General features: G+C 39.1%; 1 protein-coding gene across 2 annotated transcripts in view; it reads left to right on the forward strand.

The window, feature by feature from the left end:
* Window positions 1–23,347, forward strand: part of ETFA (electron transfer flavoprotein subunit alpha) — a gene marked incomplete at its 5' end in the record, with an annotated part of 67,283 nt that overhangs the window by 21,253 nt on the left and 22,683 nt on the right. For both annotated transcript variants that reach the window (XM_080692320.1, XM_080692321.1), the window contains 5 exons: window positions 85–184; window positions 1,653–1,763; window positions 2,975–3,076; window positions 4,238–4,306; window positions 8,301–8,383. In XM_080692320.1, coding sequence (XP_080548446.1) covers window positions 85–184; window positions 1,653–1,763; window positions 2,975–3,076; window positions 4,238–4,306; window positions 8,301–8,383 — 465 coding nt within the window. The remainder of the gene's footprint in view (window positions 1–84; window positions 185–1,652; window positions 1,764–2,974; window positions 3,077–4,237; window positions 4,307–8,300; window positions 8,384–23,347) is intronic.

The following is a 23,347-nucleotide window of genomic DNA, read 5'->3' on the forward strand; positions in this document are numbered from 1 at the left end:
TGCATTTAGAAGATGCCATTGCTGATAGTTTATAGCTCCCCATTAGTATGTATGTATGTAACTCATTGCTTATTTTGCTCTTAGAACCTTTTGCCAAGAATAGCAGCCAAACTTGATGTTGCCCCAATTTCTGACATCATTGCAGTCAAGTCACCTGACACATTTGTGAGAACTATTTATGCAGGTGAGTTTTTTCAAGTAAAAAGTATAAATAAGTTTTGGGGATGAGATTTTTTTTTTTTTTTTTGGTGGTACTGGGGTTCCTGGAAGCCCTTCTTCCTCCGGGCTACACTCCCAGACCTATTTTATATTTTTGAAACAGGGTCTCTTACGCCAGCACAGCTGACTTCGAACCTGCGCCATCCTCCTGTCTCCGCCTCCCAAGCGCGGGGATTACAAGCGTGCGCCACCACACCCGGCGCGGGGATGAGATTTTAAAACAAGCCATATAGGTGCTTTAAATGGACCATCTTAATGGTATCTGAGAAAAATCATAGTCTAGAACTGCTCCTGAACCATGATATGGCATCCTCTCTAATAACCCCAAGCATGGTGCTTTCCTGCCTGGTCATTCAGTTTGTGGAGTAAGATTTTTACAGTGGTCAATAATTAAATTCACCATTCAGTATATTTTGTATGTGGAACTTGGAAGAAGACTTTTTAAAAATAGTGTTTTCAGTCTTTGCCTATTTCCATGTGCATTAAGAAATTCATTTAAATGTCTCTTCACTTGAATGATCTTCTTTGGTTTTTATTTACTTTTTTTTCTTTTTTTTACGGGTCTGGTGATGGAACCCAGGGGCATTTGACCTCCGAGCTGCACCCCCAACACTATTTTTTATTCTTTATTTTGAAACAGAGTCTCACTTAAGTTGTGGAGGGCATCACTAAGTAGCTGGGGCTGTCTGGGAAGCTCTATCCTCTCGTCTTAGCCTTCTGAATGCTGGGATTACTAGCGTGTGCCACCACGCCCAGCTGAATGATCTTTTTTCTAAGCACATCAGTCTCTTCTGGGGTTAGAGAAGGCAGTGAACTCTTTGTTCTTTCCGATTAAAGTATGTTTCAGTATAAACGATCAATTTTCAAATCTGACCTTTCTAATGTTTGAAAGGAAAATGTTTGGTTCTAGTTTAGGTCACTCTTAATGTGATTGCTAATACATAAAAATTGTCTCAGATCCTTTAAAAATGTTGGTACAACTTAGCTTGTTATTTATATCTTATGTTTTTATGTGTATCTTTCTTTAGTATACATAGTAGCTACGTTATTATCAAAGTGTTAACACTTGTATTTTTAAGTTACTTATTGTGTTGTTTTTGAGAAGGAAGCTTTGTTTGTACCCCTTTCTGTTCATATTTGTAGTGTGGCTTCCAGTTTCAGTTTCTTGCTTCTAGGCATGTCAGCACCTGTCCTGTTTTTAAAGACTGTAAGGGCTGTAAAAATATTCACTGATACATTTTTTCACTATATGAATGGTCTTTATCCTGTACTTAGAGATAAACAATTGATCCATAGTTATTTCTTTATCCTATACTTATGAGAGATAGGAAACAACTAGTTCATAATCTTTGCAAAGTAAACACCCAGCCTGAAAGGAATACTTGTGTTGTTTCTTTTGTTGTTGCTGTTTAAAAATAAATTGTGTGTTCCAGGAAATGCTTTATGTACAGTGAAGTGTGACGAGAAAGTGAAGGTGTTTTCTGTTCGAGGAACATCTTTTGAAGCTGCAGAAACAAGTGGAGGTAGTGCCACTTCAGAAAAGGGTGAGTTTTTTTGGGGGGGTGGTTGTGTGTATGTGTGTATATGTGTTTTGTGTGTATATGTGTGTATATATGTTTTGTGTCACTGCAAATTGAACCTCACGTTTCAGGCATGGTAGGCGGGCAAGTGTTCTATCACCGAGCTACAAACCTAACCCCATTTGGAGCTTCTTGTTTTGTTTCTTGTTTTTTTAGTTCAGAGAGTACTATTAAAGTAAAAGATGAACTCTGGTTAAGTTTCTAATACATGGTTTTTGAAAGTCCAATCTAAGTGATATTCCTGAAGTTAAACAAAATTAAGAAATGGCCAGGCGTGAGCCAGGCATGCTTGTAATCTTAGTACTTAGAAGGCTGAGATAGGATCGCGGTTCAAGGCCAGCCTCAGCTACTTAGTGAGGCTCTCTACAACTTTGTGAGACCCTGTTTCAAAATAAAGAATATAAACCTGGGCTGAGGGTATAGCTCGGAGGTAGAATGCCCCTGGTTCAATCCCCAGTACCTCCAAAAAAAAAAGCCAAGTGTGGTGATGCATATTTATAATCGCGTATTTGGAAGAGACAGGAGGATCATAGGCTTGAGGATAGCCTCAGCAAGTAGTGAGACGCTCATCAACCTAGTGAGATTTTGTTTCAAAATAAAAATACAATAGGGCTGGGGGTGTAGCTTAGAGGTAAAAGACCCCAGGTTTAATTCCCAGTACCACAAAAAAGAAGAAAATAATTATAACATCTTTTTCACATCATCTTTGGTAGTGGAATAATTGCTTTGGTAGGTCAGAACAAAAGAAAGAAGATCCATTAAGATTAATCTTTATATTGATGATAAGACTTTTTCTTTGTTATCACTGTTTCCTGTTATAGTATTTGAATAGTTCAGCATAATAGAAGAATGTAATAATAGCAAATATATTAAAGGTATTGTATTTTATCATATATAACATCTTATTTGAATCCTGTAGAAAAAGGATTATTCAGGCTTCTACACATATATTCAGAGAATTAAATACTCAAAAGTTATATAGCTAATGAGGCAAAGGCTGAAATCTTGTCCCCTTAAGTCTTTCCATTATCAAATAAAATGAAATTAGGAACATAGAAAACTCATAGTAATGAATAAACTTTTATGGAATTACATATTTGTGGTTTCTCTAAAAAATAATTGTTGTAGACCTTGAAATCATAGTTCTTCTTTATTATATGTATCCATGTACGCAGCATCCAGTGCTTCACCAGTGGGAATATCAGAGTGGCTTGACCAGAAACTGACAAAAAGTGATCGGCCAGAGCTGACTGGTGCCAAAATTGTGGTATCTGGGGGTAAGTATGATATTAGTTTTAAAACATGACTTACACCTTACAGTGCTTTGATTTTTTAAAGTATTTCTTTTAAGGGAGCACATATTTTCTTCTCACAGATACGAGGGTGGTAAGTTGCAAGTGTTATACCCACGATACCAGACATAACACCTCACTTGGGCTTTCTGTTGCATAGCTACACCACTGGCACCAGGGGGAGCACAGTATAAATATTATTTCTGTGACTTTGCCACTGAAATCTTTGTCTTATTAACAACGTCTGTGTTGTTTTGCAGAGTATGATTGGCTTCCAAATCATAGAAAAAGTGATTAGAATATAAGGCCCACCCTGTGCATAATGCCCCCACTTCACTTTACTTTCAAAGACTTTTTTAGGTCTTTGTGGGTAACATTTTGAAAGTTTCTTTAAAGTTAATATTGTATAAGACTCGCTTCTTTTTGTATATAATGTGCCTTATTAAAAAAAGATGTTATGTAATGTATTGTTTTTGAAACAAGACTGCCATGATTTGAAACCTTTCAATTTAAATAACACAGTAATTTTTCAAACAGCCTTCTATTGCAAGTGGCATTGAAAAAAAATAATTTAATATTTTGAAAAAGATATATTTGACTTGTTTATTCACTAAATGTTTATTGAGTACCTCTTTTATGATTGGGCTGCTATTTATTTATTTATTTATTTACTTATTCTGTGTGTGTTTGGTACTTGAGTTGAACCTTGAGGCATTCTACCTCAGAGCTCCATCCCGAGACAAATTTTTATTCATTTTGAAACAGAGTCTCACTAAATTGTTGAGGCTAACGTCAAATCTGGGATCCTCCTGTCTCAGACTCTCAAGTACCAGGATTACAAGTGTGAGCCACTACGCTCAGCTTGATCAGGCTGTTTTAAAGTCTATGAGAAACAAAAACGAAGGGCAGGATGTTCTTTTCCTAAAGATCCTGCAACGAAGAGTTTTTATTCTTATGGATAAAACTGATATTAAAGATCCCACTATTGCCTAATGACTTAATAGTTATAGTGCTGGATGTTTTGTAGAAGTATGGGTGTAGGAGAAGTCAAAAAACTTTTTGAGGAAATAGTTTGCTTAATGTGACAGAAAATAGAAATATTTTTATAGGATGGAGTTTATTTTTTTCACTTTTTTTTTTTATGAGGTCGGGGTTTGAAGAGTGGAGAGAATTTTAAGTTGTTATACGACTTGGCAGATCAACTACATGCTGCAGGTAAGGTTACTTTCTTTACTAGGAATATATACTCTTTGTTGGAAACATCTTTCTTTATTACTTATTTATGTATAAGTCATTCAAGCCACAGATTATTTTGCTTTCTGTAGTTTTCAGGTTTTTTCTCTGAAAAAATATTTTTTTGGGGGGTCTTGGGGTGGAAACCAAGGATATTCGACCGCCAAGCTATACCCTCTGCCCTACTTTTTATTCTTTGAAACCGGCTCTCACTGAGTTGCAGAGGGCCTCACTAAGTACCTGAGGCTGTCCACGAACCACGATCCTCTGGTCTCAGCCTCCCAAATGCTGGAATTACAAGGGTGCACCACCACTCCTGGCTTATAGTGAAATTTTATAGGAAGTATAGAATCTCCTATTAAAAACACAGTGATGAAGTATATTTTTTGAAAATAAAAAAGTCAAATATATTTGATTAACTGCTAATTATACAATTACTTTATGGATATCTTGTTAGGTGTATTTTGTGTGTGTGGTACTGGAGATTGAGCCCAGGGGAGTTCTACCTCTGAACTACACCCCAGCCATATTTTATTTTTTAGTTTGAAATAAGCTCTCCCTAGGTTGCTGAGAGTCTTGCTATGTTTTTGAGACTGTCTTTGAACCTGCAATCAATCCTCCTGACTCAGTCTCTGAAGTACTGGGATTATAGGCTTGATCCACCAAGACGAGCCCTTTTTACTTTTTTTGTGTGTGTGTTGGGGGGTACTGGGGACAGAACCCAGGGGCTTTCTACCCCTGGGCTACATTCCCAGACCTATTTTATATATTTTTTGGAAACAGGGTCTCACTAAGTTGCTGAGAGCCTCACTATGTAGCTGAAGCTTGCTTTGAACCTGCACGATCTCCTGTCTCAGCCTCCCAAGTGCTGGGATTACAAGTGTGTGCCATCATGCCCGGCAACCTTTTTACTTTTTACAAAAGAAAAGTCCCAATTGTATCCTTTTTCTCTGTTTTAAGAAGTTTATATATAATTTTTTAGGTTTTCTTATGCTTTTAGGTTGACCCATAGAAATAGTAATTATTTTGTCTGAATAAAGGCATAATACTGACTCTATAATAAATAGAATATTTGAGGATGTTTACGGATGTTTATCTTTTTTTTTTTTTTTTTTTTTGGTGGTACTGGGGTTCCTGGAAACCCTTCTACCTCCAGGCTACACTCCCAGACCTATTTTTATATTTTTACTTGGAAACAGGGTCTCTTAAGCCAGCGAGGCTGGCTAAGAACCTGCAGGATCCTCCTGTTTCCGCTTCAAAGTGCGGGGATTATAAGCATGCGCCACTCGCCCGGCCTATCACTCATTTTTTTAATCCAAGGAATATTTATCAAGAGTTTGCTATACAGTAGGTACTATTTCAGGTGGTAAGAAAATAGTAGTGAACAAAATAAATAAAAATTTCTGCCTTTGTGGAAATTACATTTTTATTTGTACAAGGTAAACCTTGTATTACTTCGTTTGACTGTGGTACCAAATTATTTCAAACATGATGTCTTCAAACAATAAAAAGTTATTCTCTAACAGTTCTGAAGGCCAGAAGTATATTGGAATCAAAATGCTATTAGGGCATTTTCCTTCTGGGGTGCTGATTTTCCTGGGGGAGATGGTCTGTTCTTTTCTAGCTTCTGGTGGCTGCCCCAGTATTCCTGGGCAATCCCAGCTTCTGTCTTCAGATCACCTTCTCTATGTGTCTGCCTCCCTCTTACAAGGATACATACAATGGTATCTAGGCCCCGCCTAGATAATCCAGGATAAGCTCCTTGTCCTAAAAGCCTTAGCTTTATATTATACCTGCTGCTACGTAGATAATATTGACAGGTTTGGGGGATCGGGAAGTAAGGATATCTTTGGAGAGGCCATTTTTCTATTCAGCACAGACACCAAACACAATAAATTAGTAAACAATGCAGTATATATTAGAGGGTGGTAAGTGCCATGAAGAAAATAACAGAAAAAGGAGGAGGAATACTGGAGAGGGAGGATGGCAGTTTAGCATAAGATGGTCAGAGTAAGCCTAATGAAAGTGAATGGACGTTTAAAGGAGGTGTCTGAGCAAGCCACCAGGAGGCCTGAGGCAGTGTTGGGCAGAGGGACCATAACATACACAGAGCATTGGAAGGGGGACACCTGTTTGGCCTATTGGTAGGAAGGAGGCCAGAGTGGGAATGGACAATGCTAAAGAGAAGATAGCAGGAGTAAGATTAGGACGCAGCAGTGGGACCAGGTCACACAGGGCCTCGCAAGTCACTGTGAAGAGGTTGTTTTTCTTTGAATGAAATGGGGAACTTTGGAAGGTTTTGAGCAGAAAAGTAACATTGATGGAATACATTTTAAAAGGATGAAGCCGGGTGTGGTGCTGATGCTTGTAATCCCAGCATTTGGGAGGTTGAGACAGAAGGATCACAGTTCGCAGACAGCCTCAGCTACTTAGTGAGGCCCTTTGCAACTCAGTGAGACCCTGTTTCAAAATAAAGAATGAAAAATAGGGCTGGGGTTGTAGCTCGGAGGTAAAATGCTCCACAAAAAAATTAAATAAAAAATTAAATAAAAATAAAAGGATTACTTTGGCTCTAATTTTGAGTATAAGGGCGTAGGGGAGAATGCAGTAACAGGGAGATTCAGTTAGGAGATGAGGGATGCTGGTAGTTTGGATAAGTGTAGTGACTGTGACTGTGAAGAGAAATGGCTAGTTTGGGGAGATATCTTTGAAAGTGAGTCATCAGGATTTTGGATTATGAGAAAAAAATCATCCTGAAAACTGGTAGGATATAGTTGCCATTAGCTGAATGGGGAAGATCTCCAAAGGAGCAGTTTCTCGGGGAGCTGAGGAGTTCACTTTTGGCTCTGTCCAAGTCTGTGATGTCTTAAACAGAGGTGCCAGTTCATCAGTTGGCGTAGGAATGTAGAGTTCATTGGAGAAATTTGGGCTGGTGACACAAATTGGGGTATTTAAAGCCATGAGACTGGATGAGATCATAAGGGAGTGAGTATAGATTAAAAAAAGAGTTCCCAGGACTAACCTGTAAACACTGTAGCATTAAGAGCTAAGGGAGAAGCTGGGAGTGGTGGCGCACACTTGTACTCAGCATTCAGGAGGCTGAGATAGGAAAATCGCGGTTCCCAGACAGCCTCAGCTACTTTATCGAGGTCCTTTACAACTCAGTGAGACCCTGTTTCAAAATAAGAATAAAAAATAGGGCAGGGGGTATTGTTTGGAGGTAGAATGTCCCTGGTTCTATCCCCAGTACCACAGGGGAAAAAAGCTAAGGGAAAAGAGAAGAAGGCCAAAGTGGAGTGACGAGTAATATAGAAAATCCCAGAGACTATTTTGGAACTCACATGAAGTGTTCCATTGAGGGAAAGAAGTCAGGGAAACAGGACTGGAAAGTGACTCTTGGAGTTAGCCCTTAGAGGTCACTGGTCACGGGGCAGTTTGAGCAGAATGGTGGAAGCAAAGCCTGATTGAAGTCGGTCTAAATGAATAGGCCTGCCGGGCGTGGTGGCGCACGCTTGTAATCCCCGCGCTTGGAAGGCAGAGACAGGAGGATCGCGCAGGTTCGAAGCCAGCCGCGTGCACTGGCTTAAGAGACCCTGTTTCCACATAAAAAAAAAGTAAAAAAATAGGTCTGGGAGTGTAGCCCGTGGGAGTGTAGCCAAAAGTAGAAGGGCATCCAGGAATCCCAGTACCACCAAAAAAAAAAAAAAAGAATAGGCCTAAGCAGTGGTTAGATAGCTGCAGCCACTTGATGATAAGCCACTGAACAGCACTTGTGTGCTTTTTTGTATACATCTTATATTTCAATAAAAAGGTTTTAGATATCAAATGGGAGGGTTGGAACTGGAGACAGTGGGGATTTTGCTATATAGAAGAACAGAGAAATGAACAGTAGCTAGAGGGGAGTGGGACTTTTAAAAGAGACAGCAAGTATTAGCGTGCTTAGAGAAAATGACAATTTTTTTTCTTCCTGTCTTAGTTGGGGCTTCCCGTGCTGCTGTTGATGCTGGCTTTGTTCCCAATGACATGCAAGTTGGTCAGACGGGAAAAATAGTAGCACCTGTAAGTATTGCCATAAACTATGCCACGCTGAATTCTGTGGGGATAAGCACCATATGTGTTTGTTGAACAATAATCTCAGTGATTTATATCTTACTCAGTGTTCCTAAGCAGTTATCCATTACCATGGTACAAATGTCCTCACAAGGTCTGTGGATTTATTGGTCTCAATAAAGTGCTTAGCAGTTCTTAAATCCAGGATTATTTGTCAAAAGTTTTAAAGTAGGAGAATACTTCATTAAGTGAAGTCATATCACAGTATCAAATATACAACTTTAAAAAGTAGCATTTTGTTATTTTTGTGTGTGTGCATTTGTGTGATGCCAGGGGATTGAACCCAATGCTTTGTGCATTCAAGGCAGGTGCTTTACCCCTGAGCTACATCCCCAGCCCGTTATTAATAAGTTGATTTTGTAAATTTACATTGATGATATTTGTTTGCCAAAAAGCTTTTGGAATATAAAATCAATTAGTAAGAACAACGAACCTATTTTAATGAAGTCAGAGTTTTGCAGTTGAGAGCTGTGAATGACAATTTTTATCCTATATTTTCCTGAACTCCTAGTTTATTTCTGCATTTTTGTCAGTTTCATGAATTTCAGAAAATTCTGACCCATTTAGATAAGTGAAACTAGAGCATTTTTCAGCTAAATCTCAGTACAACTTAAAAGGGAAAAGTAAAAAATTTTAGTTTCAAAATTAAATCAGTAACATCTAATGACTTCACATTTCTTAGTTAATATGAGTTTATAGTTAATGTTACTTTTAGGCAGTTTAAACCTGTATTGATTGCATGACAAAAATATATTTTATGTAGTTGAACATAAAATGAGTTTTTTATTATTTCAAAACAAGATAATAAGTCTTATCTACTTTAAAAATGAGATCTTAGCCAGGCGTGGTGGCGCACACTTGTAATCCCAGCATTCGGGAGGCTGAGACAGGAGGATCACGGATCGTGGACAGCCTCAGCTACTTAGTGAGGCCCTCTGCAACTCAGTGAGACCCTGTTTCAAAATAAAGAATAAAAACTAGGGCAGGGGGTGTAGTTCAGAGGCAGAATGCCCCTGAGTTCCATCCCCAGTACCGCCAAGAAAAATTTAAAAATCAGATCTTGCTGGGAGTGTGATGCATGCCTCTAATCCAATACTGGGGAGGCGAGACAGGAGGATTGCAGGTACAAAGCTAGCCTAGCAACTTAGTGAGACCTTGTTTCCAAATGAACAGTAAAATAGAGCTAGGGGTGTGGCTGATAGAATACCTCTGGGTTCAGGCCCTAGCACCACCAAAAAAAAAAAAAAAAATCAAATCTCAGCATTCTATTTTATGAGATGGTAATTCAAAATTTTAGAATAGCATCATTTTTAAGTCTTGTTTTTGAAGTTTGTTTTGAAATATCTTTAATTCATTTGTATTTTTAAAATTAGAAGCTGGGTGTGGTGGCACATGCTTGTAATCCCAGCATTTGGGAGGCAGAGACAGAAGGACTGTGGTTCGCGGACAGCCTCAGCTACTTAGTGAGGCCCTCTGCAACTTAGTGAGACCCTATTTCAAAATAAAGAATAAAAATTAGGGCAGGGGGTATAGCTCAGAGGTAGAATGCCCCTGGGTTCCATTCCCAGGCCCACCCACATACACACACACAAAATTAGAATATTTGTGTTTTTATGATCTCTTTTCAGGAGTTCTTTTTTGTTCTTTTGTGAGTTTGGTACTAGAAATTGAACCCAGGAGTGCTCTACCACTGAGGTATATCCCAAACCCTTTGAATTTTTTATTTTGAAACAGGGTCATGCTGAGTTGCTGAGGCTGGCCAGGAACTTGTGATCCTCCTGTTTCAGCCTCCCAAATACTGGGATTACAGTCATAGATCACCATGCTTGGCTTCTAAAAGTTCTTTTATAATCTGCATACAGCCGGGTGTGGTGGCGCACACTTGTAAAGCCAGCATTCAAGAGGCTGAGCCCGGGCGATCGTGATTTGTGGACAGCCTCAGCTACTTACTGAGGCCCTCTGCAACTTAGTGAGACCCTGTTCCAAAATAAAGAATAAAAAATAAGGCAGAGGGTGTAGCTAGGAGGTCGAATGCCCCTGGCTTCCATCTCTAGACCCACCAAAATATATGTGTGTGGGGTGTGTGTGTGTGTGTGTGTGTGTGTGTGTGTGTAACTTGCATACAAATTCTTTGTCAAATATGTATCCTGGCTGGGTGTGGTGGTGCACACCTGTAATCCCAGTATGTGAGAGGCTGAGATAGCATGGATTTGAAGCCAGCCTTGGCAGCTTAACAAGATCCTGTTTCCAAATGAAAAATAGGGCTGAGTAGAATGCTCTTGAGTTTAATCTCCAGCACCAAAAAAGAAAAAAAAAAAAGGTGCCCTGAATATTTTTCCATACTAGGGCTTCCCTCTCTCTCTTAATTAACAGAAACTTTTAGTTTTGATAAAGTCCACTGGAGCAGTCTTTCTTCTTTTGGTTAATAATTGTTATGCTAGTCAGCTTATTTGAAGTCAGAGAAGATCTCAAAACTTAATATATGTGCTAGAACTCTTCATAAATCAAGTCAGGATACCGTGTCACCTGCCTGCTTGCCACACCACATTAGTCTGGCTGCAAGCGTGGATTTATAGAGCAGACGAGCCCGAGTCCTCCGTGGCATTTAATTAGGTGGTGCACTTAGATATTTTGTGGAAATCTTGCCTTGTCCATTCTTATGAGTAGACACCTTCAAGCCTGAATTCATAAAAGATCAGCGACCTTCTCAACCAAAAATACGTCTATTAGAAATTCAGAGATGAGGTGGCAGGCACATTTCTATTTGTTTTGACAAGAAAGGAGTGTTTGTGGCCATTGAATAGGATAGTGGAGTGGTAGCGTCCTTTCTTGTACTGGAAATAAAGCTCATGCAATCAGCTTTATTCAGCACTACTCCTAGGAATATAGAATTATTAGATTTTTTGATCAGGAAACTAAATATGTTAAACGCATTGAATATCTTAATATAAATCACACAGTCCCTCAGAGAATTCTGATTTATTAACTGGGGTTAGACATGAGTGTGTGTGCACGCATCTTTTTTTTTTTTTTAAGGCTTTTAAAACTTCTTTTTGAAACAGCTTCAGATTTACAGAAGACTTGCAAGTACCAAACAAAAAAGTGTGCGTTTGTGTGCACTGTTTGAGAGTAACTCAAACTGCAAGACAGCCATCATACCTGCAGTACAGTCTGTCAAACCAGAGCTTTAACACCGACGTGATCTGTGTAGTCATCAGCGCCACTCAGATTTCGCCTGTTATTTCAAGCCTGACCTTTAAGCAAGGATGGGGGCAGTCACGCCGTCCGTGTATTTGCCATGCGTCCGTCTATATTAGTTCATCAGTTTTGCTTTTACTTTCTAGGGACTTGTGAAGGTTGTAGGGCAGCGGTTGTTACTTCCCATTCAAGTCTCTATTCAAATATTTTACTTTTATTAATCAAATTACTTGTTTTTATTCAATTATAGGAAAAATTATTTATTTATTTATTTATTTTTTTGGTGGTACTGGGGTTCCTGGAAGCCCTTCTACCTCTGGGCTATACTCCCAGACCTACTTTTACATTATTTGGAAACAGGGTCTCCTAAACAAGTGCGCGTGGCTGGCTTCGAACCTGCGCGATCCTCCTGTTTCTGCCTCCCAAGTGCAGGGATTACAAGTGTGCGCCACCACGCCTGGCCAATTATAGGAAAATTTAAAAATATCCTGGGAATGAATTTCTTGTTAGATACATATTTTCTCGCCAAGTGTGTGTGTGTGTGTGATACTGGGGATGGAACCCAGGGGCAGTCTACCTCAGAGCCACACCATGCCCAGCCCTATTTTATTCTTTTATTTTAAATCAGGTTTTCACTAAGTTGCTGATGCTGGCCTCAAACCTGCAAACCTCCTGTCTCAGCCTCCTAAGTACTGAGATTATAAGCATGTGCCATTATGCCCAGTTTGCTTTTTTTTTTTTTTTTTTTGGTGGTCCTGGGGACTGAACCCAGGGGTATTCTATTTGCAAACTTCCAAGCTACACCCACAGACCTATTTTATTTGAAACAGGGTCTCACTAAGTTGCTGAGGCAGCTCAAACTTGCAATCTTCCTGTCTCAGCCTCCCAAGTACTGGGATTATATTGTGTACCACCACTTCCAGTTCAGTTTATTTTCTGGTTTTTGTTTTGTTTGGTTCTGGGGATGGAACCCAGGGACATTCTACCTCTACGCTACACCCCCAGCCAGCCCTATTTTTTTATTCTTTTTTTTGGAAACAGGATCTCACTGAGTTCCAAAGGGTCTAAGTAGCTGAGGCTGGCTTTGAACCTGTGTGATCCTCCTGTCAGCCTCCCAAATGCGGGATTACAAGTGTGTGCTGCCACGCCGGGACTATTTTCTTAATGATATCAAATTGAGGTTCTTTCTTTCTTTCTTTCTTTCTTTCTTTCTTTCTTTCTTTCTTTCTTTCTTTCTTTCTTTCTTTTGTGGTACTGGGGTGGAACCTACTTCTAAGCTATACCCCAGCCCAATTGTTTATTCTTTATTTTGAAACAAGGTCTCACTGAGTTGCAGGGGGCCTCACTAAGTAGCTGAGGCTGTCCAAGGACCGTGATCCTCCCATCTCTGCCTCCCAAATGCTGGGATGACAAGCGTGTGCCCCATGACTAGCATTCTTTTTTTTTTTTTTTTTTTTTTTGGTGGGTCTGGGGATGGAACCCAGGAGCATTCGACCTCCAAGCTACACCTCCTGCCCTATTTTTTATTCTTTATTTATTTTGAAACAGGGTCTCACTGAGTTGCGAAGGGCCTCACTAAGTAGCTGAGGCTGTTCGTGAACTGTCATCCTCTGGTCTCAGCCTCCCAAATGCTGGGATTATAAGCGTACACCACCATGCCCGGTTTAGCACTTCTTTATATTCTTAATTTGCTGAGAGTTATTTTTTTTAATCATGACTGTGTTGAATTTTGCCAGTGTTTTCTGAATCTGTTAAGGTGATTTATTTGTTTTTCTTCCTTATTATGTTAATATGTTGAGTTAACATTGTTTGATTTTTTACTGTTGAGTCTCTTTGAAAGGGGAGGTGAATGCTGGGCTCATCTCAGCCTGCCTCCCTCTCCCTGAGAATCCCGCTTGATACTCCCTGGCTGGTTTTTCTCCACTGCGTTGTTTTTGGGGGGTGCATGTGCGCGCACACCCGGGGCATCTATCTCCAAGCTACACTTCAAACCCCCCCTCCTTTTTGTTTGTTTGTTTTGAAACAGGGTCTCACTGGTTGCTGAAAGCTTTGCTTTGCTGCTGAGACTGCCCTCCAACCTGTAATCCTCCAGTCTCTGCCTTTCAGGTACTGACTGGGGTTATAGACCTGTGCCACCATGCCCCGCCTATCTATATATTTTAACAAGGTTTTATAGTTTTTTTTAGCAGGAGGATAAATTTGATTTCCTTAGGTCCAAAGAAGGAGTTCTGAGCCCCAGATTGAATGAATTACTTCACATGTGCTCTAAGTAGTGCAGAGTTGGATTATTATCTCCCTAAATAATATCTTAATTAATGCTACTTAATATTGCATTGGTTTTTGGCAGCTGCTTCCTACGACTGGCAAGAATCACACTTGTGGACATCTAGAATGTCTCCTCAACCACTGTCCCATCTTAATTGCCTGCTACTAGACCACATCTCCCTGTCTAGTACTAGTGCAGTATCTATTTGTTTTTAAAGCCAAACACATACTTGCCCTTATCCTTATTTGAGTCTGTTTCCCCATCACTCGAGCCTCTTGACTCCAAGTGTGCTATCTTTTTCTGTTTGTACTCCTTCCAGCTTAAGTTAGTAGATCCTCTGAGTTGTTTCATTCCCATTATGTAGTATCTTTGGAAAACACTGCCACTGCTCTGACAGTAAGTAGTAAATAGTTCTCTACTTCAAATAAAACACATAAAGTCAGGTTTTGTTATCCTCAAAATCATTTTACTTTTTTACTTTCATTAGCAAGTGCTTGAGAAAATGTAATATTCAACAGATGCTATGGATTTATACTTTTTTTTTTGGTGGTGGTACTGGGGATGGAACCCTTCTACCTCCGGGCTACACTCCCAGACCTATTTTTATATTTTTATTTGGAAACAAGGTCCCTTAAGCCAGCGCGGCTGGCTTCGAACCTGCGCGATCCTCCTGTCTCCGCCTCCCAAGCGCGGGGATTACAAGCGTGCACCACCACACCTGGCATGGATTTATACTTTTAAATGCTTTTTTGGTCATTCATAGTAATTTATACAGTTAATAGATTACTAAACACATACATAGAGCAATTCCTAGAATCCATATGGATTCATGCTTCCTGGAAGAATTCAGTCCTAATGATTGAAAACCTCTAATCAGTCCATAGCTTACTGTTGTAACAAAGACTTCTTTTTATTCGTTAGTTAACTTTTTTTTTTTTTGGTGTTATTGGGGATGGAACCTTTCTACCTCTGGGCTACACTCCCAGACCTACTTTTTATTTGGAAATTTTTTATTTTTTTATTTGGAAACAGGGTCTCTTACAGCGAGGCTGGCTTTGAACCTGCCCAATCCTCCTGTGTCCGCCTCCCAAGCGCGGAGATTACAAGCATGTGCCACCACACCCAGCTTTTAGTTAACTTTTTCATTTTTGAAATAATTTCAAACCTAGAAAAAATTGAATTTAAAAACAATACAGTGTGCGTGTATACATACACACATGTATACACTCATACATTTTTATTCCTGAACAGTTGGACAGTAAGTAACATTGTAGGCCCCTTATTCTTAAATGCTTCAGTGTATATATGTAAATTTTTTTCTTTTTTGCTGTATTGGGAATGGAACCTAGGGGCATTCTTTCTCTGAACTACATCCCCAGCCCTATTTTTTTATTCTTATTTTGAAACAGTGTCTCACTGAGTTGCAAAGGGCCTCACTAAGTAGATGAGGCTCAGCCTCCCAAATACTGAGATTACAAGTGGGCACCACCATGCCCAGCTTTTGGTGTATTTTTTTTTTTTTTTTTAGAATAGACTTATTTTCTTATACAACCAAAACAGTTATATTTTATATCCCAGTTTTGTTCGTTCATAATCTAATTCTAATTTTCCCTATTTAATACTCCAATTTTATCAGTAAGCCTAATAATATTAATTACAGAGCCCCCCATATAGAACGTACATTAGGGTCAAGTATTGAATATAGTTGTCATATCTCTTTAGCCTTTAGTTTCTTGGTTGCGGTAAGGGGGTGGGTCTTGGTACTTATTTAACCTCAGTCTTCGGAATTCCCTTTGTACCAGGTCTCAGAGTGGGAGTTTTTCAGTGTTTCTGTCCATCCTCTCTACCCCCTACCCATGACAGCCAAATTGCCTTTATCTCTTGGTGGTGGATGAATGATCTTGATAAAATTCAGGTGGAAGCTATGTTGAAACTAGGGAAGAGATTTTTTTTTTTTTTTTTTTTTGTACTGGGGTTCCTGGAAACTCTTGTACCTCCAGGCTACACTCCCAGACCTATTTTGTATTTTTATTTGGAATCAGGGTCTCTTAAGCCAGGGAGGCTGGCTTCAAACCTGCGTGATCCTCCTGTCTCCGCCTCCCAAGCACGGGGATTACAAGTGTGTGCCACCATGCCCGGCTAGGGGAGAGATTCTAAATAAAAGAAATTCTTTCTAGTCCTGTTCATTTACTAGATGTGGGCTACAAAGTTGGAATTGGGGTTTTTAGAAGCCAATTCATATTGGAAAAGATCACTATCCTGATTCACAGCATCCCAAAGGTAAAAACAAACTAATTGCACATAGGAAGTATCATTTGGCTTCATAGCAAGATCAGAGAGAGATCCCTTGAGTCCTTACCAAGAGGACGCTATCGATTGACATCCTCAACGATACCTTTACTATACATAGGACAGTGGCTTCACGGGGCCATTTTTATAATGTCCCTGAAATGTGGGCCACTGTCCTAATATTAAGTGCACTTACATGAGGTGCAGAGATTATTGGTTTTGTGTCTGCTGTTTAGGCTTATGCTAGGGCAACATTGAAGACTGGCAAATTATTGTAGAATCCTTCTTTTTTTCACATTTAAGTAAGGAGTTTTATTTGGAAATTATCTAATCTTCAACTCAATAGACTAATCTACAAGGAAAAATGTTTTTTAAAAATATACATTTTAAGCTCATTTGATATAATATTAAATTCAAATGCTTAAAAAAATGGCCAAACCATTTTCCCTTTTCTATACTAGCAAGAAATAAATTGAGTTCTTTCCAGTTAGTGTTTGAAATATATGGCAATTAGCAAACTTATCTAGTCACATTGTAAAAGTATAATTCTACTCACCCTTTTCCAGTTATGACTTTAAAAAGCAGACATGCCAAATACTTGCTTGGAATTCCAGTTCTTGGGAGGCTGAGACAAGAGAAACACAGGTTGGAGGCCAGCCTCAGCAGTTTAATGAGACTTCATCTCAAAAATAAACAATGATAGAAAGGCTGGGGGTATAACTCAGTGGTAGAATTCTCCTGTGTTCAACGCCCAGTACCACACACACACAAAAGAGGCAGACAGAAGTCATGTGCAGCATAATAAAATAGGGCTGGGGTGCATCTTGGAGATACAATGGCCCTGGTTTCAATCCCCTGTCCCATAAAAATTAGTTTCACATTCTGTAGAATCCTTCTTTAGATGATATTCTGTCGGGAAGAAGTAGAGGTGAGGTGGTGTGTAGAGTCCACTAGCTCTGGCAGCTCTCTTTCCTGAGAGAGTCTCTGTTCTTTGTGGAATAACTACAGTCTAGAGAATAAAAAAAATAAAGACAGCTCAAAAAATATACAGACCTACATCACTGATGAACTTAGATGCAAAACTACTAAATAAAAGACTAGCAACAGATATTCAAAACCATATCAAGGATTTAGTTTCATCTTTCCACAAATGTATAGCCAGTTCTCCCAGCACCATTTGTTGAAAAGGCTGTCTTTTCTCCAGTGTATGAGTCAAAAATTAATTGACTATAGGTGTGTGGGCTCATTTCTGTATCTTCTATTCTGTTCCACTGGTCAGTATGCCTGTTGTTGTGCCAATACCATGCTATTTTTGTTGTTGTTGTTGTTGGGTTTTTTTTGTTTTTGTTTTTGTTTTTGTTTTGTTGTTTGTTTGTTTTTTTTTACTACTACTGCTCTATAGTAAAATTTGAAGTCTGGAATTGTGATTCTTCCTGCATGGCTCTTAGTGCTGAGAATTGAATGACTACTTGTCCATTAAAGAAAAAAATTGGTGGATTGCATTGTTTCAAGTAGTTCTGCACAAGTATATCTGCCTGACCTGCCACCAAATTGTGTGTGTGTGTGTTGTGTGTGTTGTGTGTGTGTGTGTGTGTGTGGTGTGTGTGTGTGTGTGTGTGTGTGTGTGTTTACTGGGGATAGAAACAGAGGTGTTCTACCTTTGAGTTATACTCCTAGCCCTTTTTATTGTCTTATTTTGAGAGAGCCTTGATAAGTTGCCCAGGTTGGCCTCAAACCTGTGATCCTCCTTTCTTAGCCTCTCAGGTACTGGGATTATAGATGTGTGCCACCATGCCTGGCTAAATCATAACCAATTTTTTTTTTTTTTTTTTTTGGCGGTACTAGGAGTGTAACCCACAGGCATTCTACCTCGGAGCTATACTCCCAGCCCTATTTTTTATTTTTTATTTGAAACAGGGTCTCACTGAGTTGCAAAGGGTCCTCCTGTCTCAACCTCCCAAATGCTGAGATGACATGCGTGTGCAACCACACCCAGCTATCACCAATTTTTAAAACACCTTGCTTAATATCATTCCTTTATTCTCAGACATTGACCTTTCCTTTTACTTCACAAATAAAGCTTCTTACTGTACTTTCTGCAAAAGCAAAAATTATACAGTACAAAACCTCAGCTTACCTACTTGTGTAAAGTGTGTGGTCCTTTCTTTGTCTACAGCTCATTTCTCCACCCGCTGTCTGGAGTCTGTCATTTCCTAAGTTTTTGAGACAGTGTTTCATTAGTTACCCCTCTCTTCTGGGTCCAGTGACTTTGCTTCCCTACTAGTTTCTTTTCTTTTTTTTCAGTACTGGGGATGGAACCCAGGGGCATTCTACCTCTGAGTTACACCCCCAGCCCTATTTTTTTATTCTTTATTTTGAAACAGGGTCTCAATAAGTTGCAGAGGGCCTCACTAAGTTGCTGAGGCTGGCCACGAACCTGGCAATTCTCCTGTCTCGGTCTCCTAAGTACTGGGATTACAAGCGTGCGCCACCATGCCAGTGTGCTAGTTCCTTTTCTGTAACTTCAGGAAGAAAACTCTACCTGGCAGTCTCTTTTCCTCTCTAGCTACTACCCTTTTTTTTTTTTTATCTCTTTTACTAGGCTAAGCTTGATAAAGTAGTTTGCATTTGCTGTATTTACTTTACTTCCCATACTTTGCATTTAAAAATTATATAAATATATGTAAGATTATAGAGCAGTAAATCAGTAAACATTTGTATTTTACCATGAAGTTTAAGACAATATGCTGGGCACAGTGGCACATACCTATAATCCCAGTACTTGAGAGGCTGAGACAGGAAAAGTTTGCAGGTTTGAGGATAGTCTCAGCAATGTAGTGAGGCTTTTAGCAACCTAGCAAGTTCCTGTTTCCAAACAAAAAGGTAAAAAGGGCAGGGGATATAGATCAGAAGTAGAATCCCCATGTGTACCCAGTACCACCAAAAAATTAAAAAAATAAATGTCTTGCTCCTCTGGTAGGCATGAAATCTCACTATGCTTTTTAATCTGCTTTTTTTTTAGTTACTAGTAAGATATCATTCTGTATACTAAATATTCATATATGCTTTTCCCCCATCAGAATATTTTATGTGCATACCTTTTGCCTACTTTTCTATTGAATTGTGTTTGTCTGAACAATTCTGAAAGTTCTTTATGTATTCTGGATAAAAATCTTTTGGTGGTTGTATACTGCACACATTTTCTTTCAGTATGTCTGTTTTTTCCATTTTATTTATTTTTAATTTAATTTTATGGTACTGGGGATTGAACCCAAGGGCATTCTACTTCTGAACTACACTCTCAGCTCTATGTTTTATTATTTTATTTTTTATTTTTTATTTTTTTATTTTTATTTTTTTGGTGCTGGGGATAGAACCCAGAGGCTTTCTACCTTTGGGCTACACTCCCAGATCTATTTTGTATGGAAACAGGGTCTCATTAAGTTCCTGAGAGCCTCACTAAGTAGCTGAGGCTGGCTTCGAACCTGCGTGATCCTTCTGTCTCAGCCTCCCAAGTACTGGGATTACAAGCGTGCTCCACCACACCCAGCTTTTATTCTGTTTTTTGAAACCAAGTCTAAGTTGCAAAGGGCCTAAGTTGCTGAGGCTGGCCAGTAACCTATGGTCATTCTGTCTCAGCTTCCCAAATACTAGGATTACAATGTGCACCACCATACCTGGCTCTGTCTTTTCCATTTAAAAAAAATCTTTTAGCTAGGCTCGGTGGTACATGTCTGTAATCCTAGTACTTGGGAAACTAAGATAGTAAGATCACAGGTATGCGGCCATCCTCAGCAACTTAACCTTCAAAGTGACCCCTGTTTCAAAATTAAAAAAGAACTTTTGGTGTAGCTCAGAGTTAGAATGCCCCGGGTTCAATCCCCAGTACCCCCTCTCAAAAAAAACCTTTTGCCGGGCGTGGTGGCGCACGCTTGTAATCCCCACGCTTGGAAGACAGAGACAGGAGGATGGCGCAGGTTCAAAGCCAGCCTCGCTGGCTTAAGAGACCCTGTTTCCAAATAAAAATATAAAATAGGTCTGGGAGTGTAGCCCAGAGGTAGAAGGGTTTCCAGGAACCCCAGTACCACCAGAACAAAAAACAAAAAAAAACTTTTAATAGAAATTTAATTTTTAATGTGACATAATCTCCTCCTCCCCCCTTTGGAATGTACGTTCTGTGTCTTGTTTAAGAAATCGTAAAGGTATTAACCTTCTAAGCATGGTGGCCCACACCTGCAATTCAAGTACTTAGGAGGCTGAGACATAAGGATTACAGGTTTGAGGCCAGGCTTAGCAACTTTTAACAAGATCCTGTTTCAAAATAAAAAGGACTAGAGATGTAGATCAAGGTGGATTGCCCCAGGATTCAATTGCCAGTACCAAAAGTAAAAACTTAAAAAGACGAAAAGAAAGGAATACATTAATTTTTATTATTTTAGGAGTTTTTAAAGTTTTGCTTTTTACATTTTGATTCATGTCCTGCTTGATTAGGTTTTTGTTTAGCATGAAATATTCAATTTTCCCATACGGCCAATCAGTTTTCTTAGCATCATTTATTGCACATTCCCTCTCCTCCTCACTGCTCTACTGTGTCACCTCTTATATCAAATTTATATATGTGCATGGGTTCATCTGGGCTCTCTGTTCTGTCTTGGTCAGTTGCTTATCACTATATCAGTACTACACTTAAAGCTTTATAAAGCTATGTGGTTGGGTAATACCCCTTTCCAGATTGTTGTCTGCTTTTTTAATTCTCTTCTCTGAAGTTTTAAAATTCACTTTTCAAGCTCCAGAGTTGGGATTTTGATTAGAAATGTATATATAAATTATTACACAAATTTAGCCTATTCCAGAAATTGTATAGCCACTAAAGCGTCAGAGTATTCACGTGTGTGTGTGTGTGTGTGTGTGTGTGTGTGTGTAGTTTGTTTATTTGTTTGTTTTGTTTTTGTGGTACTGAGGATTAAACCCATGGGCATTCTATCTCTGAGCTACACTCCCACTCCTATTTTATTTTTTAATTTGAAAACAGGGTCTTATTAAGTTGCTGAGGCTGGCCGCAAGCCTATGATCCTCCTGTCTCAGCCTTTCAAGTACTGGGATTATGGGCATGCATCATAACACCTGGATCCATGGGTATATTTTAGTATCTTAAAATAGAGTATTAATAATTAATTCCAAGTTCATCCAGCCTTAAGTCCCAACCCTCCTCAGTTGCAAAATCTAGTATAAAACATTTAAAATACCAGTTCCTTAGTTTTTATAACAATAAATTCATTAGTTGGTATGTTTCTAGACAGAGTACAGTGATAATCATATAATATTAGATATTTCTTCTATACTGTTCCTAACATGTACCATAATGTAAATAAACAATGAGAAAATACATTGAAGATACATAGTAAAGGCAAGAATGTACCAGTTGATAACCATAGTTTTTATAACAAATATTCAGATAACAAAAACTTCAAGGGGGAACATTGGATAGATAAATTTGGAGAGGGTTGACATCTCTGTAATATTTGGTCTTCTGTCTGTGACTTTATTATAAAGCCATTTAAAGAAGATAATGCACTAATTGAAGATTTGCACATATGAGATTTGGTGGTGAGGGTGGGAGAAGGGTCTGTGATCACAATTATTGTGCAGTACTGACGGGTGGGGGGTAAGCCAGCAGAGGGGCTCACTATCAAATCCCAAGGATATGGACACTTCTCTTTCTGGCTTCTGAAACTCCAGAAGTATATGGTTGTGAAACAAGGTCTACAGCCTTAGACCAGGCAGGAGGTGAGGCGGTAGATCTCCAAATGAGTACCCTGTGTCCCCTTTGCTTGTAGTTCTCCAGTGTGAGCACAATATATGAGCCTGTCTAGAGAGTAGCTGAGATAGAGCTGCTGAGTAGACCCGATGGTCTCACCCAGATATACATAAGTGCCTTAAATAGGCAGTCTTGAAAATTCATGATATTTGTTTGTTTCTTTGAATAGTGACTGATGCATTAAAAAGGTACAAGTTGTAACATTCGTTTGTTTTGTAACAAATACTTAGATAAGAACTAAAAGTAAGGAACCTTGGATGTGTAAATTACCTTGGAGAGAGTTGATATCCTTGTATTGTCTGGCCTTCTATGACCATGATTTTATCTCTACTTATTTATATAGTCATAACTTTTGTTATAAAATACATAGATATATAGGAATATGATTGGTATTTCTTGATATAATTAGTGCTTGCTGTCTGTTTGTTGGTAGATGCCCTTTATGAGATTTAAAAAGCACCCCACAGCAGGCAGTGTGATCTGATGGTAAGAGCCCAGACTCTGGCCGGCTGCCTGGGTTCTGCTTTCGCATTTCCACTTCTTGCCATTTGACCTTCCTCAATCACTGTTTGGTACTACAGTTTTCTCAGCTCTGTAATGGTGATAGTAGCCATCCTTATTTAATGCAGTCATTGTTAAGATTATCTTATGATAAAACAAGGCTAAATGAGTTGCTCTTAAAAACATCACTGTGACTGGCATGCTAGGTATTAGCTGTTTTTATAGTTACTATTACAATTTCTCACTTGTTAAGAGAAAATTTTGTTTTGAAATTGTGAATAAGCATTGAATTATTTTTTAATGTTTGACAGATTATTTGGGCTTTGTTTGCACATCAGTATTTATGAACTTAAGAGTTTCAGATCTGTGCTATGACCAGAATTTCATTAGTATGGCTTTTTAAGGTTTGGCATATTTGGTGGTAGTTCCCATTTTATGTTTATTTCTGGACTGCTTTCTATTAGCTCTGTTGATGCTGATTTTACCTTCCTAACCATCAAAACATATAAGCATATCGTGGTCAATAAAGAACCTGTTATCTGATGCTGGGGAAATGTGTTCTTACACTTAGTGCAACTTCTTTTTTTTTTTTTTTTTTTGGTGGTACTGGGGTTCCTGGAAGCCCTTCTACCTCCAGGCTACACTCCCAGACCTCTTTTTACATTTTTATTTGGAAACAGGGTCTCCTAAGCCAGCGCGCGCGGCTGGCTTCGAACCTGCGCGATCCTCCTGTGTCTGCCTCCCAAGCGCGGGGATTACAAGCATGCGCCACCACGCCCGGCGTAACTTCTTAATGGGTGCAGATTACTTTTCTGTATTTTGGTATTTTACCAACAGACCA

The sequence above is a fragment of the Muscardinus avellanarius genome (assembly GCF_963383645.1).
Source record: "Muscardinus avellanarius genome assembly, chromosome: 3".
In the NCBI taxonomy this organism is placed as follows: Eukaryota; Metazoa; Chordata; class Mammalia; order Rodentia; family Gliridae; genus Muscardinus; species Muscardinus avellanarius.